Source organism: Cebus imitator, unplaced genomic scaffold, assembly GCF_001604975.1.
Source record: "Cebus imitator isolate Cc_AM_T3 unplaced genomic scaffold, Cebus_imitator-1.0 Scaffold4, whole genome shotgun sequence".
NCBI lineage: Eukaryota > Metazoa > Chordata > Mammalia > Primates > Cebidae > Cebus > Cebus imitator.
Window position 1 is genome coordinate 5,893,272 of NW_016107319.1, and position 24,283 is coordinate 5,917,554.

Sequence of the window (24,283 nt, forward strand, 5' to 3'; positions counted from 1 at the left end):
TTTTGAGACAGGGTCTCACTCTGTCACCCAGGCAAGAGTGCAGTGGCATGATCTTGGCTCACTGCAGCCTCGAACTCCCAGGCACAGGCACTCCTTCCACCTCAGCCTCCCTAGTAGCTGGGACTACAGGGGCACACCATCAGGCCCCGCTAATTTCAGGGGGTATTTCTGTAGTAGAGTCAGGGTTTGGTCATGTTGCCTAGGCTGGTCTCGAACTCCTGGGCTTAAGCAATCTGCCCACCTTGGACTCTCAAAAGTGCTGGCCTTACAGGTGTGAGCCATCATGGCTGGCTCTCTTCTTTTCCTTTCTTGTGTTTTCTTTTCTTTCTTTCTTTTCTCTTTCTTTCCTTCTCTTTCTCTCTTTCTTTATTTTTTACTTTCTTTTCCTTCCTTCCTTCTCTCTCTCTCTCTCTCTCTCTCTCTCTCTCTCTCTCGCTCTCGCTCTCTCTTTTATTTTTCAAGTTGTATTGCCCATTTGAACATAGAATTTGGAAGGCAGGGCCCATTTCACAGCATCTTGCTTGATAAAGAACTTCATATTGGTTAATCCATGTGTGTTTTGGCTGCTTAAGGAGATTATAAGCAGAAGTGGTGAAGTAACTTCATACAGTAAATGATACAGGAATTTTTAAAATAACTAAATTGGCTTATCTCAGTACCAATGGTTATCATGCAGGATAAATAGTATAAATAAAAAACATAAATTCAAATTGGTAGATGTCCAGCAAAATTGGGGAAAACCATAAGCTATACTTCATCACAGCTTAGAAGGTACTACAGGTTCTTTCTGCCCAGCTATACTCATTAAAAAGAATATGATCACTAAGAAAATAATTATACAATTGGACAGAAAAAATAGGATAGAAAAATGAAAGAATGGCTAATTTAAAAATATATCAGACAGTACTTACTTTCTTTTAATCATTTTAACAACAGAATGTAAATAATCTTCATTACTCTAAAAATGAGAAAAAATATTTTACTGAAACTAAGCATGTCTCATAGTTCTATTAATACAACTCTTTTTGCTACATATAAATCTTATTTATGCATGAAATGTTATGATGTACTAATAATTTCTAGTGTTTTTACTTTCTATTAAAAGATTTAAAAATATTTGTGTTCTTAAAAATCTGACTTGAATACAGGAAATATTTCATTTTTTTCCCTTTGCCACTATATGAAATATTACAATACAAAATTTACCCATAAAATTATATACCCTTTAGATATAGAAGATTACATTAAATCTTATATACCCTTTAGATATATGATTGCATAAAATAAATCTTATATATCTAAAGATGTTTTGATCTAAAAATGGTCATCTAGGAATGGCTTATTTCAAAGAACTACTCTTTTTGAAAATACTCTTCATTTCCTGAGTATTATATGATAATAAGCTTACTTCAGAATTACATCATATTTCTCTAGACAGTATTACTCAGCTTGATTCCCATTGGTTTTCCTGACAATAAACTTTGTGGACCTGCTCTTCATTGAACACTGTGCTAGATTAGATGACAGACTCCTGCAAAAAGCTTTTGATGGTTTACCCTCTTGGGATAAGTTTTTTAAAAAATAACATGGCATTTACAAGATGTAGCCTAGGGCCTATAAGCATTTCCAATACACAATTTTGAAAATATTTTGAACAATGACAGTTCTATTGTTGAATCAGAGTACTCTGAAAGGCAACTCTGAATGTATATACTCAGGTTTTTTGTTTAAAAATATCAGACATGATGTAGATAAATCTATTTTATACTGGAGGCTCTTAACCATAAATTGAATCACTGGCTATTTGTCGTAAATTGAAACATATTATATTTTAAACACAGCATCGAAGTCCTATTTCATAAGCATTCTATATTCCATTTAAAAATCTTCCTCCAATATTTTATTATGAATCTAAGTATTTTAGACAGACATGCATTGTGCTAACAGCAAAGAAATGAAGATTGTAATATATAAAATAAGGAAATAGGATGAAAATTTTGGAGCTTGTGTGCATGCTTTCTTTTAATACTAAGAAATTAAACTGGGATACAATGACTTTAGTCTTTCATTTCTATTTTTCTGATAGTTCTTCTAATACTTGTTTGATTTAGAGTTTTTTCTGCTTTCAAAGGCATCTTTATTATACAAAATTCAAGCAATAACTAAAAGAATAAAGAAAAGATAACAAAAATTCCTCTTAATCCCAGCATTCAGAGATACCCATTTATATTAATGATAAATTTATATCATTCCAAAGTTTGCTCATTTTCCTTTTTCTTCATACATTTCATTTGTTTCTATATCTTTTTCCCCTCCCTCCATCTTTTCCTTCCTTCCTTCATTCCTGTTTTACATAGATAACATTATGTTAAACATGATGCTTTACTTAACAACAGGACGTGAACATCACTTTATATCAGTGAGTATAGATATTCATTCTTCTTTCAATGCCTACAGAGTATTGCATTGCAGAGATATATAACAAGGTATTTTATCAGCCTCTTATGAATAGATATTTTGGTTGTTTCTAATATTATGCTTTCATAAGACAACAGTGCACTGAAAATCCTTGAAATAATTATTTATTGAGCACTCTGTATCACGCATGATTCTAAGTACTTTAAATATATTAGCTAATTTCATCCTTCAACAACCCTGTGATATAGACAATATGATTATCAGAATTTTAGCGATAAAGGAAAATAATGTATAGAGAAGTTAAGTAAGTTGCTCACGTTCACTGGTTGGGAAGCAGAGAAGCTGGAGTTTTAACCTTGGTCATCTAAATCCGGAGTCTGTTCTCAACTTCCATACTATACTGCCATATTTTTACTGGTTTTTGTTCGTTTTTTGAAACAGGGTCTTGCTCTAGAGCTCAGTTTACCACAGGCCCTATCTCCTGGGCTCTAATGATCCTCCTGCTGCAACCTCTCAAGTAACTGGGACTACAAGTGCACACCGTCAGATCTAGCTGTTAATTTTTTAAAGTAGAGATGGTGGTCTCACTGTGTTGCCCAGGCTGATCTCAGACTCCTGAGCTCAAGTGATCTTCCTGCCTCAGTATCCCAAAGTGCTTGGATTACAGTTGTGACGCACCATGCCCAACCATTTTTACTGTTTTTATACACTTGCCTGATTATTTCCTTAGGATAAGTTCCCAGAATTTGAATTTCTGAGCCAAAGTATATATACATTTAAATTTAACACAGGTTGCCAAATTCTCTCCAAAAAGTCTAAGGTGCTAATATTTACATAGTACTTTACAGTTATAAATGATGTTGGGAACAAAGTGAAAATCTTTGGAGTCATTACAGAGACCTAGGCTTGAATCTGCTCTATTAATTACTGGGCAAGTTACTCGCCTTCTTTAACTTCTAGGTCCATCATCCCTAAAATCAAGACAGTAATATCTACTTCACAGGGATGTAGTACAGGTTATAAATGTCCATAAAAATCATCTACAATCCCTCAAGCATAAGAAAGTCTCTCAATTAATCATAGCTGTTGTTACTTTATACAAATTATCTCTTGATTCATATACAAACCTCCTAGTGGACTCAGCACATTTTATTACTAGCATCGCTTTTAATAATTTTAATTCTGTTTGTAAATACAACTTCTGAGCCACATAGTAGGCAGGGATTCTATATTAAATGCAATTCAAATTTAGCAATCTTATATTTCCCACATGAAGCTATTATGTTGTCTTTTTAGATTTACATATTTAATTTCTTCTCAGCAGTATTGAATAAGTACTAAGTATATTGTCTGGTACCCAAAAAAGGCATCTATGGGTTGCTTTTTAAAATTAAGAAAACAGTTTTCAACATGGTACAATGATTATTACCATTGAGGAAGAGAATTTGGAGACAATAGGGTGAAAGTAAGGAGAGCTCATTATTTTGTATACATACATCTGCGATAGAGACAATCACTACAGAATCCTTCTCTTCGGAAAGCGTCATCCTGGAGATAACAGAGGTCAGCGTCTGTTTCAGGTAACTATAATTTCCTCTGTTAACAGTGGAAATACCCAGCGCAAAAGAAACTGCAGACACAGGAGTACGAAATCGTCATTCCAAACCGCAGTGAAAAACATAGTTTAGCATTCATTCTGTGCTTATATCTATGTTTGGGTTAGTCTTACGGTAATAAAATGAGTGTTTGAGACTGTATTACAAAAATAATCCAAACTATGTTAATTTTTATCAGATACCTCATTTTCTTTTTAAGGAAATTTGCAGTGGATTGTTAGTAAAAGCACTAAATAGACTCCAAGATGTTCTCATGTTGAAACATTTTGGTGTAGCGAAAATAAAACTAACCACTTTCCACTTATTATAGCTTCATCTAACTGGATATAAAATGTCACATGTTGGAGAATCTCTTCTTATCCTAATGAGACACTGGAACCCAAAAGAGGAAAAAATTATTATCAAATATTTTCATCTGTGAAAAATGTATTAAGTAATTTCTAATGATTTGATGGCATGAATCCTTGCCCCTAAGTAACTTTTGTTGCTCAAGAATGGCTGGAGCACTAGGGCTCCAAGAGGTACACATCTTGGCTCTACAGGTACAGTCAAGATGGAGGGTACCAATCTTAACTATACCGGTACCTGGCTGTAGGGGCTTAGGCAAGGTACAAAAACTCTCCAGCCTTATGTCTCCATCTTTAAGATAGGGATAAGGATTTCTAGAATGGCTAAGTGAGAAACCCAGGAAAAGCGATGGAACTTTGGAGGGAAGAGCAGGAATCAGTGTTTCCATGATTGCTATTGAGTTTGAACATATTTTCACATGTTTATTGGCTTTTTTTTTTTTTTTTGAGGTGGAGTCTTACTCTGTCACCAAGGCTGGAGTGCAATGGCACGATCTCAGCTCACTGCAACCTCCACCTCCTGGGTTCAGACTATTCTCCTACCTCAGCCTCCCAAATAGCTGGGATTACAGGCATGCACCACCATGGCCGGCTAACTTTTGTATTTTTAGTAGAGAAAGAATTTCACCATATTGGCCAGGCTGGTCTCAAATTCCTGACCTCAAGTGATCCGCTCACCTCAGCCTCACAAAGTGCTGGGATTACAGGCATGAGCCACTGTGCCCAGCTGCTTATTGGCTTTTGGATATTCTGTTTTGTAAAAGCCTTGTGTAAGCTCTTGCCCATTTCTCTAATGAATTGTCTGCATTTTTCTTACTGATTTTATTGATGCTCTTTATATATTCTGAATATAAGCCCCTCGTCAGTTATATGTATTGTTAAATATCATCTCCAACTCTTGGTTCTCGGTTCTCTTTTCAAGATTTTGCCCCTTGATGAAGGGAAATTCTTAATTTTAATGTAGTCCAATTTGTAAACCATTTTCTTTATTGTTTGGGTTTTGTGGGTCTTGTTGAGAAATTTTTGCTTATTTTCAGGTCATAAAGACATTCTCTTGTGTTATTTTCTAGATGGTTTATAGTTTGCCTTTCATATTTAGAGCTGCAATCCACCTGGAATTGATTTTTATGGATAGGGTGAGGCAGGAATCAAGTTTCAAGCTGAAAGATACAGTATAAAGGCAATTCCTCGAATGGCTTCCTATGCCTTACAATGCATTTATAAGAGTTTAAAAGGCCCTTACTGAGCTGGTCCTGATACAACCCTTTGTTTCAACTACCCACGCTTTTCAAATTGACCAAATACTACTCTCACCTGGAAGCCTTTGCATACGCCATTCTTTTTGCCTAGAACAATCTTCTTCCTCTAGTTTCCTTTAATAATTCTACTTATTCCTCAGGGTTCAACTAAATATTAGTCATTCTGATCACAAATTGATACTTAACCCTTTCTAATTAGGTTGATTTCACCAGCTATACAGTCTTATCTTATCTTTCATAATACTCATCACCCCTTCTGTTGTTACTCATTCCTGTCTAGAATGTCAATTTGGTAATAGCAGGGACACCTTCACATGTGCTTACATTATAAATCCAGCACTAATATAATGACTGACGCATGGTGCTGACAATAAGCTGGGGTTGGATGAATAAATAAATGGCCAGGCCCCTTCATTATTTGGCCTGTTTCCATGGTCTTGCTACTAATACTCTCCAGCCCCCATTGTGCATGGCAAGACACACATCCTTTCTAGGCTTTCTTGCTGTCAGACTTTTGCACATTTTTTTTTCCTCTATCTGGACGACCATCCTCTACTTTCCAGTGTCCACCACCTACCTTTTTCCTACTTAGTCTATTCCAGTTATTCTACCCTTCATGTTACTCATATGACACTTCTTCCAGAAAGCATAGCATAGAATTTTGGCTCCATCCTGGTATTTCCCTTATCACAGCACCAGTCACTTTCTATTATAATTATCTTATTATAACTTTCTATTATAATTACCTTATCATTTGTCTCTATGAAGGTGGGGTCTATGTCATGTTCACCCCATATCCCAGGATCTAAGAAGTGCCCATAACAGTGTAGAAGCTTATTAAATGAGGAGACATGGAGGAATTCACAGAGAAGTTGTCATTTAAGCTGAAAGTCATATTGGATAAGGGAGTCACATTACAAATCAGTATGGTTTGCCAAAGGGGGTATGTTCATTATAGGCAGTGATTAGCACATGCAGAATATATGAAGCTTGTCCTATCTGTTCTCAAAGAGCTTGGCCTATCTGTAAGAACTGCAAGTGGTTTTGGTTGCTGGAAAGGAGAGGCATGGCAGACACTGAGATTTGAAAGATTTAGCCTTTTGTGTATATACCCTGCCAAGGGTCTAACTTCATCTTATGTGCACTGAGAGTCTACTGATGAATTTCAAGCAGGAGTCAAGTATGATCAGTGATGAATTTTACTAACATATCTTCGAGGAAAGTATGAAAAATGGATTAACTTCAGTGATACTAAAATCAGGAGAGAAATTATAAATATATTTCCATAAACCAGGCAAAAAATGATGAGGGAACTCAACAAAATATAGTTATAGAGGGACTACAGAGAGCAGAAATTATCTGAGACTTATTCATAATACAGAATAAACAAAACCGATGATGGATTCCCCAGTAGGCCTTGTCACCAGCTTCAATCCTCTTACATATGTTTCATGTGTTAAGATTTTTTTTAGTTGCCTGTAACAGAATCTTCCTTAAATCAATTCTGGTAATTGAGAAAAGCCACCAAAAAGGCCTCAATAAATAAATAAATAAATACATTATGATTGGAGATCAGGAAATAGTTGGGGAATTATTAAATTATTCTGGATTTAACACGGCTCTGACAACTGGGTTATCTCAATCCTCCAGTCCCCTACACAAGGAAGTCTGTTGCTCCTCCCAACCACCAACGTGTCTCTCCCTCCTTCCTTTCACTCTGTGTCATGGGCTTCTACTTATATTTGCTGATGCTTATGCAAGGCTGTGCTTATTCTTGGTATCTAAGATCTGAGAGTTGCTATGCATTGTTTTTCTTGCATGTGTCTTTCAAGTTCTCCTCTTCCTACAAACCATAGCTTTTGTCTAGCATGTACTTTCTCATATATTCACACACATGTATGCATGTATATGTGTACATAGGTAAAGAGTTTTATAAGTATGAACTCAGAAAGTTTCTTAATGTCTCTAAGCCTCAGTTTTCTCAGGTGTAAAATAGAGATGACAATAATAGGCCCTACTGCATTGGATCGTGAAGATTAAATGAGATAATGTAAGAAAACATAGAACTCAGTAAGTGGAGCAGTCATCAGAGGCACGTGATACAAAACAATACTACTTATTCCCAAGGAACCGCCAAGAGCAGAGGTCAGCAAACTTTTTTTTTTTAAGTAAAGGGGCAGATAGTAAGCATTTTTGGTTGTTGGGTTACACCACCTCTGCTGCAACTACTCAACTCTGCCATTGGAGCACAAAAGCACACACAGACAACAAGTAAATGGATAAGCATAACTATTTCCCAACAAAACCACATCTTAAAACATGGAGCCCATGGGCCTGGCCTGGAGTGACTCACTCACCGGAATGAGTGAGGTTTAATGGGAATGGGAGGTATCCTGAGACTTAGCTTAATATTCCTGCTTTAAACTACAAAGCTGCTTCTTGTCTTGTATACCTGGTGAACCTGAACTCATTTGTCAAGGCTTACCTCAAACATCACCTGTTCCATAAAACTATTACTGACCTTGGTCTCCAGAAAGACTGGGAAATAGGAAAATAGCCAGGTAAGATTAGATTTGCCAAAACCAAGGAGAAAAGAGTTGTCAAACATTTGGCATATGCTTAATGTATATTTGACTTATATTACTTATTTTCAAAGCATTTGTTTAACACCAAATTTGAATTCAGGTCACCAAATGTTTAGAGAACTATTATTTTCTGCCACACAGTATACTGACTTCTGGTAATCCAAATTAATGCCAGATAGGTTGGTAGTTTGCATATCAATCTATGACATTAATGGATTACATCTTCAACCTTAAAAGTATGTCCCCAAAGATCAAAATATCTGTATTTAATTTTCCTATTATAAGTTTTCTTACCACCAGTTTTTCCTTTGCTGATGATTACGTTAGGATAAATTCTGCCTTCTTTCCTTAGTTGCGGAAAAAAGAACTTAAAGTCTTCAAATGTATTAGATACTGTTTCACTTTTATTTAATACGTCTGCTTTCTGCACAACTGAAAGAAAAAAAATAATGCTTCTGAGTAGATGACTATAGAGATTTTTCTCCCTCTGGAATAATTTTTTAAGAGGTGTTAATAAACTCATAGATTAATTTAGCATTCAACATATAAAAAATACTCTAAAATGTGAATCATCAAAATAATAATGTTAAAAATATAGCTCAACTATTATTGGTTCATATTTACTTATAAAGTAATATTTAATTTAAGCCTAGCATTAGAAGCTACACAGAGGACAATAGAAGCATCAGTTCCAAATGAAAGAAGAATAACTGAAACATGCTATAATTGGTTTACTTTGTTACTTTGATTAGTATCACTTTATTAAAGTTTGTTTCTTTATAAATTTGCTTTGTAGCCCCTAAAATTTAATGACTATATTTGTAACCTTCATTAGAGTTTGCCTCTACAATTTTGAAAAAGAAAACATTAGAGGACACACATTACCCAATTTTAATTCATAATACATAACAATGTAGTCAAAACAGTGTGATATTATATAAAAAAATAGATACATAGACAATGAAACAGACTACAGAATACAGAATAGGTTCACAAAAATGTGGTTGACTGACTTATGACAAAGTTGCAAAGGTAACTGAATGCAGAAAAGACAGTTGTTAAAGGTGCTTGAACACTTGGACATTCATGTGGAAAAAACTGAGCCTTGACCTGTTTTTCAAGCTGTTTATAAAAATTAGCTAAAAAATATTCATAGACATAAATGTGAAACATAAACCTATGAATTTTTTTTAAAAAACAAAGAGAAAACCTTCATGACCCTGAGGATAGGTAAAGAGATCTTAGATGATATATAACAATACAAAAAAATACATAAAAGAAAAATTCATAAATTGGACTTCATCAAAAATTAAAAATGCTTGCCCCCTGAAAGCATCATAAAGAGAAAGAAAGGGTGTCACCAATTGGAGGAAGGTATTTCCAAATCACATATCCATCTGATATGTATCCAGGATAATGTGTAGAACTCTCTCAAAACTCAGTGAGAAAACAAAATCACTCAATTGAAAAAACTGACAGGACAGGAGTTTGAGAACAGCCTGAGCAACATAGCAAGACGCCCATCTTCTGTTACACACACACACACACACACACATACACACATACACACACACACACACACACACACACAGAATGGGGCATAGTGGCATGTGCCTGTAATCCCAGTTGCTCAGGAAGCTGAGTTGGGAGGATTCCTTGCACTCAGGAGGTGGAGGCTGCAGTGAGCCATGACTGTGCCATTGCATTCCCCATTTGAACAGACATTTCACCAAAGAAGATATCTGGATGGCAAATAGGCACGTAAAAAATGTTCAACATCATTAGTTTCTGGGAAATACAATGTAGAGCTATGAGATATCATGACATTAGAATGGCTATAATAGGGCGGGTATGGGCCTATAATTCCAGCACTTTGGGAGGCTGAGATAGGACACTTGCTTGAGGCCAGTAGTCCGAGATCAGCCTGGGCAACATAGAGAGACCCCCATCTCTACAAAAACAAAATTAGCCAGGTTTGGTAGTACATGACTGTAGTCCTAGCTACTTTCGAGGCTGAGAAAGGAGGATTGCCTGGGCCCTGGAGTTGGAAGCTGCAGTAAGCCATGATTGTACCATTGACCTTCAGCTTGGGCAATAGAGCAAGAGCCTTTTTTTTTTTTTTTTTTTTTTTTTTTTTTTTTAAAGAATGGCTATAATAAACTGGAGTGACTAAAACTCTCATACATTGCTGGAGGGAGTGAAAAAAATGGTACAGCCACTCTGGAAAACAGTATGGTAGCTTCTTATAAAGTTAAACATATACTTACCTATACTCTATCAATCCTACTTCTACATATTAATTCTAAAATAATTAAAACTTCTCTTCACACCAAAATTTAATGGCTACATTCATGTACACATGTACATGAATGCTTGTAGTAGCATCTATTTGTAATTGCCCAAACTTGAAAACAACCCAAATGGCCCTCAATTGGTGAGAGGATAAACAATGTGTCCATTGTACGTTGATACAATGAAATGCTACTCAGCACCAAAAACAGAACAATTGGTCACACAACAATTTGGGTAAATCTATGCTAAGTGATAGAAGCGTACATTGATACAATGAAATGCTACTCAGCACCAAAAACAGAACAATTGGTCACACAACAATTTGGGTAAATCTATGCTAAGTGATAGAAGCAAGTCTCAAAGTTACTCATTGTTTGATTCCATTTGTATGGCTTCTGGAAAAGGCAAAGCAATCGGAACAGAGATCTGATCGACGGTTGCCAGGGATTAAGGGTAGGGGCAGGACTGGAGTACAAAGGGGATGCACAAGGCAGGACTTTTTTTTCTGGAGAAATGGAGAGCCACTGAAGGTTTATATAAGAAAGAGTAGGTGTATGTTACTAGTCACCCCGATGAAACAGGAAGGTTGCCTGACCAGTGTAGCAGAGATGATGATGGAAAACGTGGACAAATTTTTGAAATATATAGAATGGTGAATCAACACGACTGGTTATTACTTACATGCAAGTATGCAAGAGGCAGAGGAAGGGGTCAGAGGTGATGTTCAGGTTTCTGGTTGCATCTATTAGATGGATTATGGATAGTGGTGCAATTCACAGAGTCTGAAAGCACAGGAAGACTACTTCTGAGGTTGAGATGAGGGGAAGTAGGTCAGTGATATCTCTTACCTGATTTTTGCATGTCTCACGATAAAGAACCAATGCTGATTTAGTGAAGTTTATAGAGAGAAAATGTCCTAAAATCATGACATTGAATCTACTTTTCCAAAAACAAAACCAAACAAATAAGCCACAATATACAAAAACAAAATCAACACAAACCTAAGTTTCCTGACTTATTTTCTCTCTTCATAATTTCATACTTCATTTGTTTCCAAACTTTCATCATCTCTTGGCTATTTTTTTCGGTCTTGTTTCTTAAGTGTAGCATATTTTCTTTAAACTCCAAAATATGGTTTCTACAATTAATTAATTGATTATCTGCAATGAAAACATATGTGTATATATTCGTACATGTAGCAATGGTGTCACACAATTTTCTATAATAGATAAGAATGTAAAATGCAAGTTTCAATATAGTTGTATATAGTACTATGTATGCAGATATTATAGGTATATATATATATATATATATATATATATACAGTGCTACATACATATAATATGTGCATAGGTACAATTATAAAAGACTGGAAAGAAAGAACAAAATGTTAAAAATGGTGATACGAGAAAGGTGAGATTATCAATGATTTTTTGCTTTATTACACTGTGCTCTTCCTTGTTTTCCAAATTTTTTATGGTGTGCATATATCAGATTTGAGTGTAACCCTATTAATCCCCCAAATGTACTTCAAAGAAATTACCTGAAGAAAATTATGAAGAATATATGCACAGATTTGAACTAAGGATATTTAACATAGGCAGTAGTATTTAGCATTATTTTTTTAAATTGGAAACAACCAAAGTGCCCAACCGTAGGAAATTTGCTAAATAAATTACAGAATACTCTTTTAAGAGTTCTGTTGGCTTTAATGTCAAATCATGTATAATTAAATCCCAGTTTTTCTGCTTAATATTTGTGTTACCTGGGGAAAATTACTTAATTTTTGTTAGCCTCTGCTCCTTCTGGTGTAAATGCATACATAAAAAACCCTGCCTCAGAGATGTTGTGAAGACGTAATGATGATGGTGCAACTAAACTGAAGTTGCAGGATACAAAATCAACAGTAGAGTTTCTATCCACTAATAACAAACTATCCAGGAAAGAAATCAATCAAACTACCCCGTTTACAATGGCAACAATAAAATACTCAGGAATGAAGTTAGCCAAGGAGGTGAAAGAACTGCACACTGAAAACTATATAATCTGGGTGAAAGAAATTGAAGACACAAATAAATGGAAAGATATCACATGTTCATGGATTAGAAGAATATTATCAAAACATCTATACTACACAAAGCAATCTACAGATTCAATGCAATCCCTATAAAAATTCCAATTACTTTTTTCACAGAAACAGAAAAAGAAATCGTGAAATTCGTATGGAACCGCAAAAGACCCCAAAAAGCCAAAGCAATCTTGAATGAAAAGAACAAAGCTGAAGGCATCACACTACTTGACTTCAAAATACATTGCAAAGCTATGGTAATTGAAATAGCATGGTATTGGCATAATAACAGACACATACACCAATGGAACAAAATAGGGAACCTAGAAATAAATTCACACATTTAGAGTAATCTTTGACAAAGTCTCCAAGAATATACACTATGGAAAGGACAGTGTCTTCAATAAAAGGGTGTTGGGAAAACTAGATATCCACATGCAGAAGAATGAAATTAGATTCTTATTTCAACCCATGTATAAAATTAACTAAAAATGGTTGAAAGACTTAAGTGTAAGACCTGAAACTGTAGGATTACTAGAAGAAAACAATAGGAAAAAGCTTCATGACCTTGGTCTGAGCAATGATTTTTCAGATATGACTCCAAAATCACAGACAAAAGCCAAAATAAATAAATGGGATTACGTCAAGTTAAACAAGCTTATGCCCAGAAAAGTAAACAATTAACAGAGTGAAGAGACAACCTGGATTGAAAATATTTCAACCCAAGAGACAATATATGGGTTGAAATTTCTCCAGTGGAAGAAAATATTTGCAAACCATACATCTGATAAGAGATTAATATCCAAAATACATAAGAAACTCCAACAGTCAAAAGCAAAAAAAAATTTGTTTAATTAGCAAAAGATTCAAATAGATATTGTCAAAACAAGACATGTAAATGGCCAAGTATATAAAAAAGTGCTTAATACCACTAATCATCAAGGAAATGCAAATTAAAACAATGAGGTACCACCTCACACCTGTTATAATGGCTATTATCGAAGACCAAAGGTGAGAATATGGAGAGAAGGAAACTCTTGTACATTGTTGGCAGGAATATAAATTAGTGTAGCCATTATGGAACACAGTATGGAGGCTCTTTAAAAAATTAAAAATAGGGCCAGACATGGTGGCTCACACCTGTAATCCCAGAACTTTGGGAGGCTGAGGCAGGCGGATCATCTGAGGTCAGGAGTTCGAGACCAGCCTGGTTAACATGGTGAAACCCCATCTCTACTAAAAATACAAAAAAGATCTGAGCATGGTGTTGCATGCCTGTAATCCCAGCTACTCAGTAGGCTGAGGCAGGAGAATCACTTGAGCCCAGGAGGTGGATGTTGCAGTGGGCTGAGATTTTTTAGTTGTCTCAAAAAAAAAAAAATTAAAAATAGAACTACTGCATAATGCAGCAATCCCACTGTTGGGTATGTATTCAAAGGAAATAAAGTCAGCATGTTGGCTGGATACGATGGCTTATATCTGTAAACCCAGCAATTTGGGAAGTCAAGGCGAGAGAATCACTTGAGCCCAGGAGTTCAAGGCTGCAGTGGTGCCATGATCGAACTGCTGCACTCCAGCCTTGGCAACAGAGCAAGACCCTGTCTCTTAAAAAAAAAAAAATGGTGATACATTTGGGTTGAAACATTTGCTATTTTTTCACTCATCTGTTTTGTCTGAACAAGACCACACAAGTGGATAGTCTGTGGCAAAAATTGGATAATTCCTCTCCCCAGCTCAAAACCCTCCAAAATATTTCTCATCACACTTGGTAAAATAACCGAAGTCCTTACCATGACTCACAAAGTCCTGTCTGATCAGTCCTTGAGTTCCTCCCTGGTCTCATTTCCTGCCCTTCCTACCTCACTCTGAGGGAGCCCAGCATCAGCCACACCGGCCTCCTTACTGTTCCTCACAGGAACCAAACACTCTCCTACCTTAGGGGTTTGGCTTTTGAGCACTGAATGCTCTTCCACCATATCCTTTCCTTGTTTTATCACATATCCTGTTATGGTAGGAGCTCCCTAATTTCATTCAGTTTCCTGCTAAGAAAGCCCACCTTGCCATCCTTTGTAAGATAGCACACCCTTGTCCTTCCCTTATTCTTTTTTAAAAAAATCACCTATCACCACCTCACTTCATATTGTGTATTGACTGCTTTTATGTTTCACTCCAGAGCTTTCTAGAATGTAAGCTTGAGAGCAGCAAGAACTTTTTACTACTCAATTCCAACTATCTGAAACAGTGACTTGCTGATAGCTTTTATACAAATATATGCTTAATGAAGAAATAAATTAATGAAATGAATGGACTTGTCAGTATAAGAACTGATTTTAGTGGTTCTTAAACTAAACCGTGCTTTAATCAAAAGAGCTGCAACTATCCAGATAAGCCTTGAATATTCATATTGTAAATTCTATTTGAAGATGCTTACAAACTTTAGAGGGAAATATCATTTAAGCTCATGTTATTAGGGTTTCCCAGGTAATGTTCTCTTTGCATTGTTCTGAGTTGATATATCATGGGTGATGCAACCTATGTGGGTTTCTACGTTGTAGGCCAGTCCCTGAGGGATCAATTTGGTAAACATGGAAAGAGAAAGTTTTCCCTAGAGGAAGCAGTATTTACAGCAACAACCATAGAGAAATGTTAAAGGATATAATCTTTAATCTTAGATCTACTTCTTGTACATTCTTCCCTGATAATTCATTCATCAGTATTCTATTTAAAATATTGATATTACTTGCATATATACTCAGGTATTTAGTGAAGAAGAAATGTTATAACATTATTTTGCAAAGGTTTGAAATAAACAATAATTAGATGCTTTGAGTCAATTGGGCATGTCTGTAATGAAATTGTGAAAACAAACACCAGTTCAAGTGTGCAATGGGTGAATGCAACTTCTGCCCATTAAAAATAGGTTCCAGGCTAGATCCCAAGTGCCACTTATCTGTGCCTCTCACAGCAATGCTTCAAGGCATTGTGTTCCAGCAGAAATAAAATGCAAACCGCATCTGTAATTTATTTTTCTAGTAGTCACATTTTAAAAGGTGAAAAGAAACAAATGAAACAAGTGAAACTAAACAATGTATTTTATTTAATACAATATATCCACAATGTTGTTTCAACATGAAAGTGAACAATGGGCTATTTTATATTTTTGTACTAAATATTCTAAGTCCTGAATTTTACACTCACAGCACATCTCAATTCAGATGCTAAATTTTAATAATTATAGTAAAATTAAATCCTACCAAAACAGTACAATTTTGCTTAATGGAGAAATATTTTGCACAATTTCAGTTATTAAATGTAGACTCAAACTAGTTAAAATAAAATTAAAAATGCAGTTTCTCAGTTGCACTCACTGGGTGCATTTCAGGTGCTTCCAAGCCACCTGACTACCATGCTTGTTGGCATAAATCTCCAGTATCAGCTGTGGGCTCTCAGGCCTCACCCTAGAATCAGATTGTGCATTTTAATAAGATTCCCAGGTGACTACTCTGCACATTAAAATTTGAGAAGCACTGTTACAGACCACTTTCATGGTTTGCTCTTTATCATCATGGATATTACCATAGTTCAAGCTTTATTGCCTTTAGCTGCACTATTATAATTGCCTCTTGATTGGTCTCTCACCTCCAATCCTGATTAATCTTCTGGAAACACTGCTCAAAGACAATAAATGGTTCCCTGAGTGCTTACTTGCCTTGGTCTACCAGGTCCTCTACAACATGGCCATGAATGTGACTTGACCTAATTTCATTGACTAAACACCTCCAGTAACAAGAAGCATGCTGAGATTTCCATTCTTCCGTTAAATACTTGTCATGTGCTATGTGGTAGGTAAATAAACATGAATAAAATCTGGTTCTTGCTCTAAATTAAATTGATATAAATAAAACCTGGTTCCTAACAATCAGGCTGCAAGGGATGTGGGAATGTATTTAAACATTACTAATTATAATATATTGTTAAAATAGAATTATCCTCAAAGTGCCACAGGCACAGGAAGGCAGGAATGATTCATTCTTAAGGAGAACTGAGGAGTAGGAGAGGGAAGTGGAGAAGGTTTCAGAGAAGAGAGAAGACTTGAGAACTTGTATATATAGAAGCTTGCCTACAACAGAAGAAAGGGAAAGGCATTCCAGCCTCAGAAAACAACACCATAAATGCACAGAGTATGAAATGGTATGGTGTATGATATAGTTTGAATATATGTCCCCACCAAATCTCATGTTGAATTGTAATCTGCAATGTGGAAGGTATTTGGGTCATGGGGGAAGATGATCTCTCATGGCTTGGTGTTGTCCTCATGATAGTGAGTTCTCTTGGGACCTGATTAAGTGTGTGGTATCTCCCTGCCACTCTCTCTCACTCCTGCTTTTGCCATGTGATATGCCTACCTGCTCCTGCCTAGCTTTCTGCTCTGAGTAAAAGCTCCCTGAGGCCTTCCCAGAAGTCGAGCAGATGTCGGCACCATGTTTATACAGCCTGCAGAATCAGGAGCCAGTTAAATCTCTTTTCTTTATAATATAATTACCCAGTCTCAGATATTTCTTTATAGCAATGCAAGAATGGCCTACTACAGTTTATCTTGGGGAAAGTATATAAGTCACTCAGAGAATAAATAAAAGGGAAAAGGTATAATGTTAAAGCATTGGCAGGCCACTTTAAATTTATTATTAATTTACTTGTACCCAATGTGTTTCCAAAGAAAGAATATCTAAGGCAATTACTAGATGATGAAGCTAAAAACATAAAGTACACTTCAGATTATGCACCACCCCATGTATGCTTTGCAATAATCAAATCAAACTATGTACTAAGCCCTTTAAATTCCCTATGAGTGGCCCCTCTATGGATTAGGTTTTATTATGAAATATATTAGACATTACAAAGAGTATATAAGATAGTTTAAAGGATAATAAAAACGAACGTTCATGAGTCCATCACTAACTACCTTAGCCTTCTCCCTGTTTCCTTCCCAGATCCAATTCTTCTTCCTCCCCACCCCAGATAAGCAGAATCCTGAATTTTGTATTAATCATTTATTGCTTTCCTTTATAGTTTTACTATTTTTGCAAGCTGATTTACACTTAGTTTTATATATTAACAAATAAAACTCTGTACTTGCTTCTGTAGCTCAACTTATGCTTTTGGGATTTATTTATATTGATGAATCAAGCTGTAGTTCATTAATTTTTCCTGCTGTAAAATGTTCCAATGTACTGAATATACCACAACATATTTGTCTCTTCTATTGTTGATAACAATGATAAGAAATGCTACCAAGAATATTTTGGTACATGTCTCCTAGTAAACATGTTCAAGAGCTTCCCTAGGATATATCTGGTGGTAGAGACATTACTTAAAATATTCAACAATATGTATGGGATAGGTACTGATCAGTGAGAACAGACATGGGCCATAAACCATTGATAAGGCTGTACACTAATTTTAACCCTACTACTAGTAGAATTCCTAAGACATAAGAAAGTCATGTGTTTCATAACAGAAGCAACTGAATGTATACTTCTCCAAGGAAAGTTTGAATTCCCAAAGCTCCATATTCTCACTAAATGTCCAATTTCCTAATTTAAAGAACAGAGTAGTATGAAATGGTTACTCATGTTTTAAACTTGCATTTTCTTGATTGCTAATGGTTTTTCTGTTTATTCAACATTGATGCTGCACTTTGTTTTAGAGTCTACTTTGCTGATATTAATATAACTACAAGACCAGCCCAAACTGGACCTACCCCATTGAAAAATGTCAAGTTACCTTGTAGGTATAACAGAGCCAGAAACTGCAATTCATATAGCCTGGGAAAGTGCAATAGCAAAATTGTGACCTTTAAACACACCCAGAATCGTTGAATCCTCCCTCTGAATCAAGAAGCCTGAAACTGAACACTGGAACTCTTTCAGATGAGAGGGATCTGTTGGCCCAGAAGATATGGAGCTGAAATTTGCCTCAACATACCTTAACATGCTGAAATTTGCCTCAACATACCTTAACATCAACGGCCAGATTGGAAGCCCTCCAATTAGACTCTGCCAAGCCAATGTTCCTAAATCTTTTCCCTTGTCCTATGACCCCTTAAAACTTGGCCCAGACCCAATGAGAGACACAGATTTGAGCCTGCATCTGATCTCCTGGATGGCTGGTTTTGCAAAAAAAAAAAAAAAAAAAAAACAAACAAACAAAACAACAACAAAACCTTTCTTTTCTCAAAAGCCAGTGTCAAACTTACTGGCTTCTGCATTCATTGGGCCACAAGCCCATTTGCTTAATAACGTAATACAGCTACATCAACTTTATTTTGGTTTAGGTTTGTGGGTGTGTATTTTTCCATCCCCTTTCTTCAAAAATGTCTGTCTTTAAAATTCAATTGTGTCTCTTTTAGTAATCACCAAGTTGAATTTTATTGTATATTCAATGAGGAAATATTTTAATTCTTTTTTGGCACATTTAATAGAGTTAGTATATAGTTATGCTATTTTACTATTATTTAGTGGTTCAACTAGATATTTCAACATGAATCCTTGACTTAATAGTCAAATACAAATTCTTACATTCTTCTCAATAGTTCTACAAGTTTAGTACAATTTAACTCCATTTTTCCCCTCTTGCCTTTTCTTGTAATTGCTGGCATGCATTGTTGTTGTACATATATTTTAAATTCCACAAGACATTTCAATTATTCTCTTGAAGAGCCCACATTTGGACTTTGGATTCTGCTGACTTAGAGCTGCATCTGGGAGCTCCTTTTCTGCCCCATGGACAGTAATAACAATCTATCTTGTTGGCATATTCCCGCAAGGTCATACACCTTGGTGAAGCACTCCCCCATCTGGATGGGGATGAGGGTGTTTTCCCTCCATTAAGGAAGGGGAGAGAGAGAGAGAGATCCCTAAGAAATACAGTTGGGTTCTCTAGGATGAGTCCTTTCTTCACTAATTCAGGGGCTGAGGGCATTTTTACCCTGAAAATTGTAGAACTGCTGGCCCTACCAAAGTCCTCATGCTGCCAGACGAAAAGGGGCAGGAGGAAGGGAGAGACGCTGCTAAGCCAATAGGGAGAACATATGAAGTAGCCAGCAGGCATGCAGCTTGAAGCGGCAAAGACATGGGTGGCTCAAGTGAATACTGCAGGTTGTCTGCAGGAAGGTCATCTGCCAGGCAGAAGAGTCCCAGCAACAAGGAGCTGTGACAAAGGCAGAGCTAGGGAGGAAGAATTCAAGCAGGAGATGGATATCCCTTAAGGGAATAGATAGCAGAGACACCACAGCAGGCCCCCAGAAGCAGCCACAAACTACCTCTGCAAGAGCATTAGATGTCTGCCACATACAAGAGTCTTCCAGAGAAATTGAAACCACCAGGCTGCTGTCATGGAAGAAAACCTCTGCCTCCCCAGCTCTTTGCCACCTTAGTACCACAGGGAAGCACAAAAAAGGAGGAGGGCAGTGCAGCAGACTGTTTCTCCAAAGGTGGCTTCAGGTCAAATGGTGTTGTGCACTGTGACCTTCCCTGTCAGTCATCAAGAGGTCAATTTCTCTACCTCCTTGAATCTGGGTTCATTCTGTGACTGCTCTCACTATAGTAATACACAGCAAAAGTAATGCAGTACTAGTTTGGGGTATAGCCTTTAACTGGCTTGGCAGTGTCCACTTCCTACCTTTTAAAAGGTAGTTGCCTTATAGGGTTGGTGGGGGGTGGGGTAGTATAATTTTGCTAAGACCACAATGTTGTGAGAAACAAACCCAAGCCATAGGGAGAGGCTTTGGAGGATGCACCGCTGTGTGGGGAGAGGAGAGAGAGATGCTGGAGCTGTGAGAGAAAAAGACTTCTTAGTAGCAGAGTCTTCAGCTTCAAATGTCCCAGTTGACGCCACCTCGAATTATAGACAAACTGGCCAGTGGAGACCTGCGTGAATTCCTGATCACTAAATCAAGAGTTTAAAAAAAGTGGTGTTTTGAGGTCAGGAGACCAAGATCATCCTGGCCAACATGGTGAAACCCCGTCTCTACTAAAAATACAAAAATTAGCCAGATATGGTGGCACATGCCTGTACTCCCAACTACTCAAGAGGCTGAGGCAGGAGAATTGCTTGAAACTGGGAGGTGGAGGTTGTAGTGAGCAGAGATGGCACTGTTGCACTCCAGCCTGGGCGAAAGAGCCAGACTGTCTCAATAAACAAACAAACAAACAAACAAACAAAATGACGTTTCAAGCCACTAGTGTTTGTGACAGTTTTGCCATTTTTTTCATCTGCCATTCCATTTTCCTTGAACCATGAGTCTTGTCTGTCCAACAGAGAAAGGAAAAGAAAGTTTTAAGTTGATTAGGAGATTAAAGTTTTAAAAATAATGAAACCAGGTCTTTAAAAACAGGAATGAGACTGAATAACCAAAAGTGACCAAGGACACAGAATAAGTCTTCATTGTCTCTCTAAACCTCTAAGCAGAAAAGGGGGCTCAATAGAACACATGTGATGAGTTACTGGAAAAATAAAAAGTCATTTGTATTTATATCCCAAGTTGAACTTTTTAAAAAATAAAATCTTATCGTTTCTATATCCTGAAGTGAATCGGGTACTGTATGTCTATCATTTCCAGTTTCCTGCTTCCTTACTCCCACTATATAAATTCTTTTAATAAATTAAAAAATTATATATACAAAAGAAGACATGTAATAAATACATAGGTAAGTTCTGCAACATAATATAAAATTAATAGCGTATCACCTAAGCTAATAACTGAAAGTTACCTGATGCCTCTGCTTCCACCTGTGGATTCCTCTCCCATCCCATCTCATAATGTTACTACAGTACTCTCCCAAGCTGTATCTGCTTATTGTTCCTTTACTTTTTAAAATGTAATTTTATTACACTTATGTATGTCCCTATATAAGATGCTGTTTTCTTCATTCCCGGACTTTCTAAAAATTGTGTCTGTTGACACTCTGTCTTTATAGACTCCTCTAAATTTCCTTTGTATGATCAAAACTAGAACCCTGTTGCTTGTCCCAGATTTCCTTGCCAGTGGTATTCTCATCATATTTTCCCAATGGGAGGCGGTTGTGCTATAGTAGAAGGTGTATGAAAGGAGATAGTATAATTCTTTTGGCAATTCCTCCACCAAACTGCCAGCCCTTGTTGGGGTGTCAGACATTGAGGCAGTGGCCAGAGGCAAGATTAGTAGCAGGCCAGCCACAGGGCCAGGATTGTCAATGACAGTGGCAGGCAAGTGTTGGCTTTTCCAAGGGAGGTAGCTAGCAGATGGCTAGGGGCTCCTAGACTGGCTGCATTACCCAGGAAACACTCTCAAAGAAGAAAATCTGGAATTGGTCACCTGATGTACTTGGGCTTAAAGTAGTGACAAGCCACCACACTGCCCATGGAAAATAGGACACTAGAATTCCATGACATGCACTGGCAAAACAGTTACCTTCATTATCATCTCTGGTTGACTGGGATGAAGCACCCACTCAAATTGAGATCAAGGCCTTGCTGCATTCACCAAGAATGTGGGAATGATAGCTTCAAGGATTATGGGTGAGATGGCTTTTCAATACTAGAGACCATTCTCAGGATTATTTCACCCTATTACACTCTGCTCCTTGACATTTCTTCTTGGCTTAGCTCTTTCAGTTTTCTAGCTTTTCCTTGACTTTGAAATACTGGAATTTCCCAAGACTTACTCCTTTCCTTCACTCGCTAGGTGATTTCATCCCATTTCATGGCTTTAAATACTATATGGTAACAATTCTTAAGTTTATACTGCTAATCCTGATGCAGGCTGACAGATCCGACTCCCTATTCAACTCTTTCACTGGAATCTCTAATAGGCACTTCATACATAACAGAAATATTAACTTACCCTCAAACCTGCTCCAACCCCAGTCTTTGCCATTTCAGTAAATGGCAACTCCATTTCTCTAATTATTTAAGGCACTCATTCTCAACCAGGGATGATTTCTCCCGCAGGAGACATTTGCCAATGCCTGGAGACACTGTCACAACAGAGAGGGGTGCTGTTCCTGCCATCTCCTGGATGGAACCCAAGGATGCTGCTAACCATTTTACAGTGTATAGGACAGCCCCCTTTCCCCAAAGAATTACCGAACCCAAAATGTCAACAGTGCTAAGGTTGAGAAATCCTAGTTTAACTTAAAAATTTTTGGAGCATCCCATGATTCTTTTCTTTCTTTCATAGCACACATCCAATAATCATTTAAATGTATGTGTGAGATCATATTACTCCTCTGCACAAAACTCTAACGGCTTCTGATCTTATTCAGAATAAAATGCAGATATGGTCTCCATGTTATAATACTATCACTCTCCTCCTTGTTCACCCTGGCCTTCTGGCTGTTTCTCAAACAAATCAAGGAGATTCTACCACAGGGCCTTTGGATTTGCATTTCCTTTTGCCTGAAATACTCTTACCCCAGATCTCCACACATGAAGCTTCCTTACTTCATTTGGGAATCTGCTCAACTGTAACTTGCTCAGATAATCCTTCTCTGTCTAAAACAGCACTTACCTTTCCCTAACTCTGCCAACACCTAATATCATATAGTAATTATATCACGTGTTTGTTTATTTCGCCTAAGCAGAATGTAAGCTTCATGAAAGGAAGGGGGTGTTCTTTGATGCTGTTCACTTGGTGCCTATGATATGAATAGGTAGTTATTTAACTCATTGATTCTTTCATTATTTCAACCATTCATTTATTCATCAAATATTTAGCATGCTCATTACATGCCATGTAGTTTTCCACATGCTGGACACAGTAGTGAAAACAACAAAACAGGTAAAAATAGGAAACACGTTCTGTCTTCATACAGTTTGTATATTTGTTGATCAGATTATGAACTGTTAATACTATGAGCTTATAGAAACGAACAAAAAGTTCATCTACCCATAAAATTTAGTTAATGTTTTCTTTTCCTTTTTTGGGGGGGGGGGGTTTAGTTTTTCCAAGACAGGGTCTTACTCTGTTACCCAGGCTGGAGTGCAGTGGCCTGATCCTGGCTCACTGCAACCTCCACCTCCTGGGTTCTAGCAATTCTCCTGCCTCAGGCTCCTGAGTAGCTGGGATTACAGGCATGCACCACCACACCCAGCTAACTTTTGTATTTTTAGTAGAGACAAGGTTTCACCATGTTGGCCAGGCTGGTGTTGAGCTCCTGACCTTGGCATCCCAAAGTGCTGGGATTACAGGTGTGAGCCACTGCACCCAGCAAAATTTAATTGGGAGAAAGAATAAAACACTAGGTGGTGGCCATCTTTTAATAAACATTCTCAAATTTTCATTGATAGAAATAACAACTATAGATTAATTTTTAAGACATTGGAACTATTTCTGGTGCTTTATAAAAATCATTATTTCAGAAACTAAGTGACGTCTGTGTTTTCTTTTGTTGACGTAAGGACATCTCATTATAGGATTGATATCCTAATTATTTTAGAGCAGAAACATATACCTAAAAAATGAAAAATCTGATTTGTCTGTTATTTTAAGAGCATTTCATTCTCAAGAACTCTATCTTGTTTCTGAACTTGAACATATAAATAATGAAAATATAAATCTTTGAGGAACAAACTTCTTTTTCCTTGTCATAACTAGAAAACCCACCAAAATGATTATAAGGATCTCAAAGTCTTCAGTTTCATTACAAAATCATTAGTG

At 36.8% G+C, this 24,283-nt stretch overlaps 1 protein-coding gene across 2 annotated transcripts in view; it reads right to left on the reverse strand.

Moving 5' to 3' along the window:
- Window positions 1-24,283, reverse strand: part of MGAT4D (MGAT4 family member D) — a 53,283-nt gene that overhangs the window by 27,221 nt on the left and 1,779 nt on the right. For both annotated transcript variants that reach the window (XM_017534251.2, XM_037740769.1), the window contains exons 2-5: window positions 11,519-11,677; window positions 8,520-8,657; window positions 3,915-4,048; window positions 912-958 (exon numbers count right to left, since the gene is read on the reverse strand). In XM_017534251.2, the coding sequence (XP_017389740.1) occupies window positions 912-958; window positions 3,915-4,048; window positions 8,520-8,657; window positions 11,519-11,677 (478 nt within the window). The remainder of the gene's footprint in view (window positions 1-911; window positions 959-3,914; window positions 4,049-8,519; window positions 8,658-11,518; window positions 11,678-24,283) is intronic.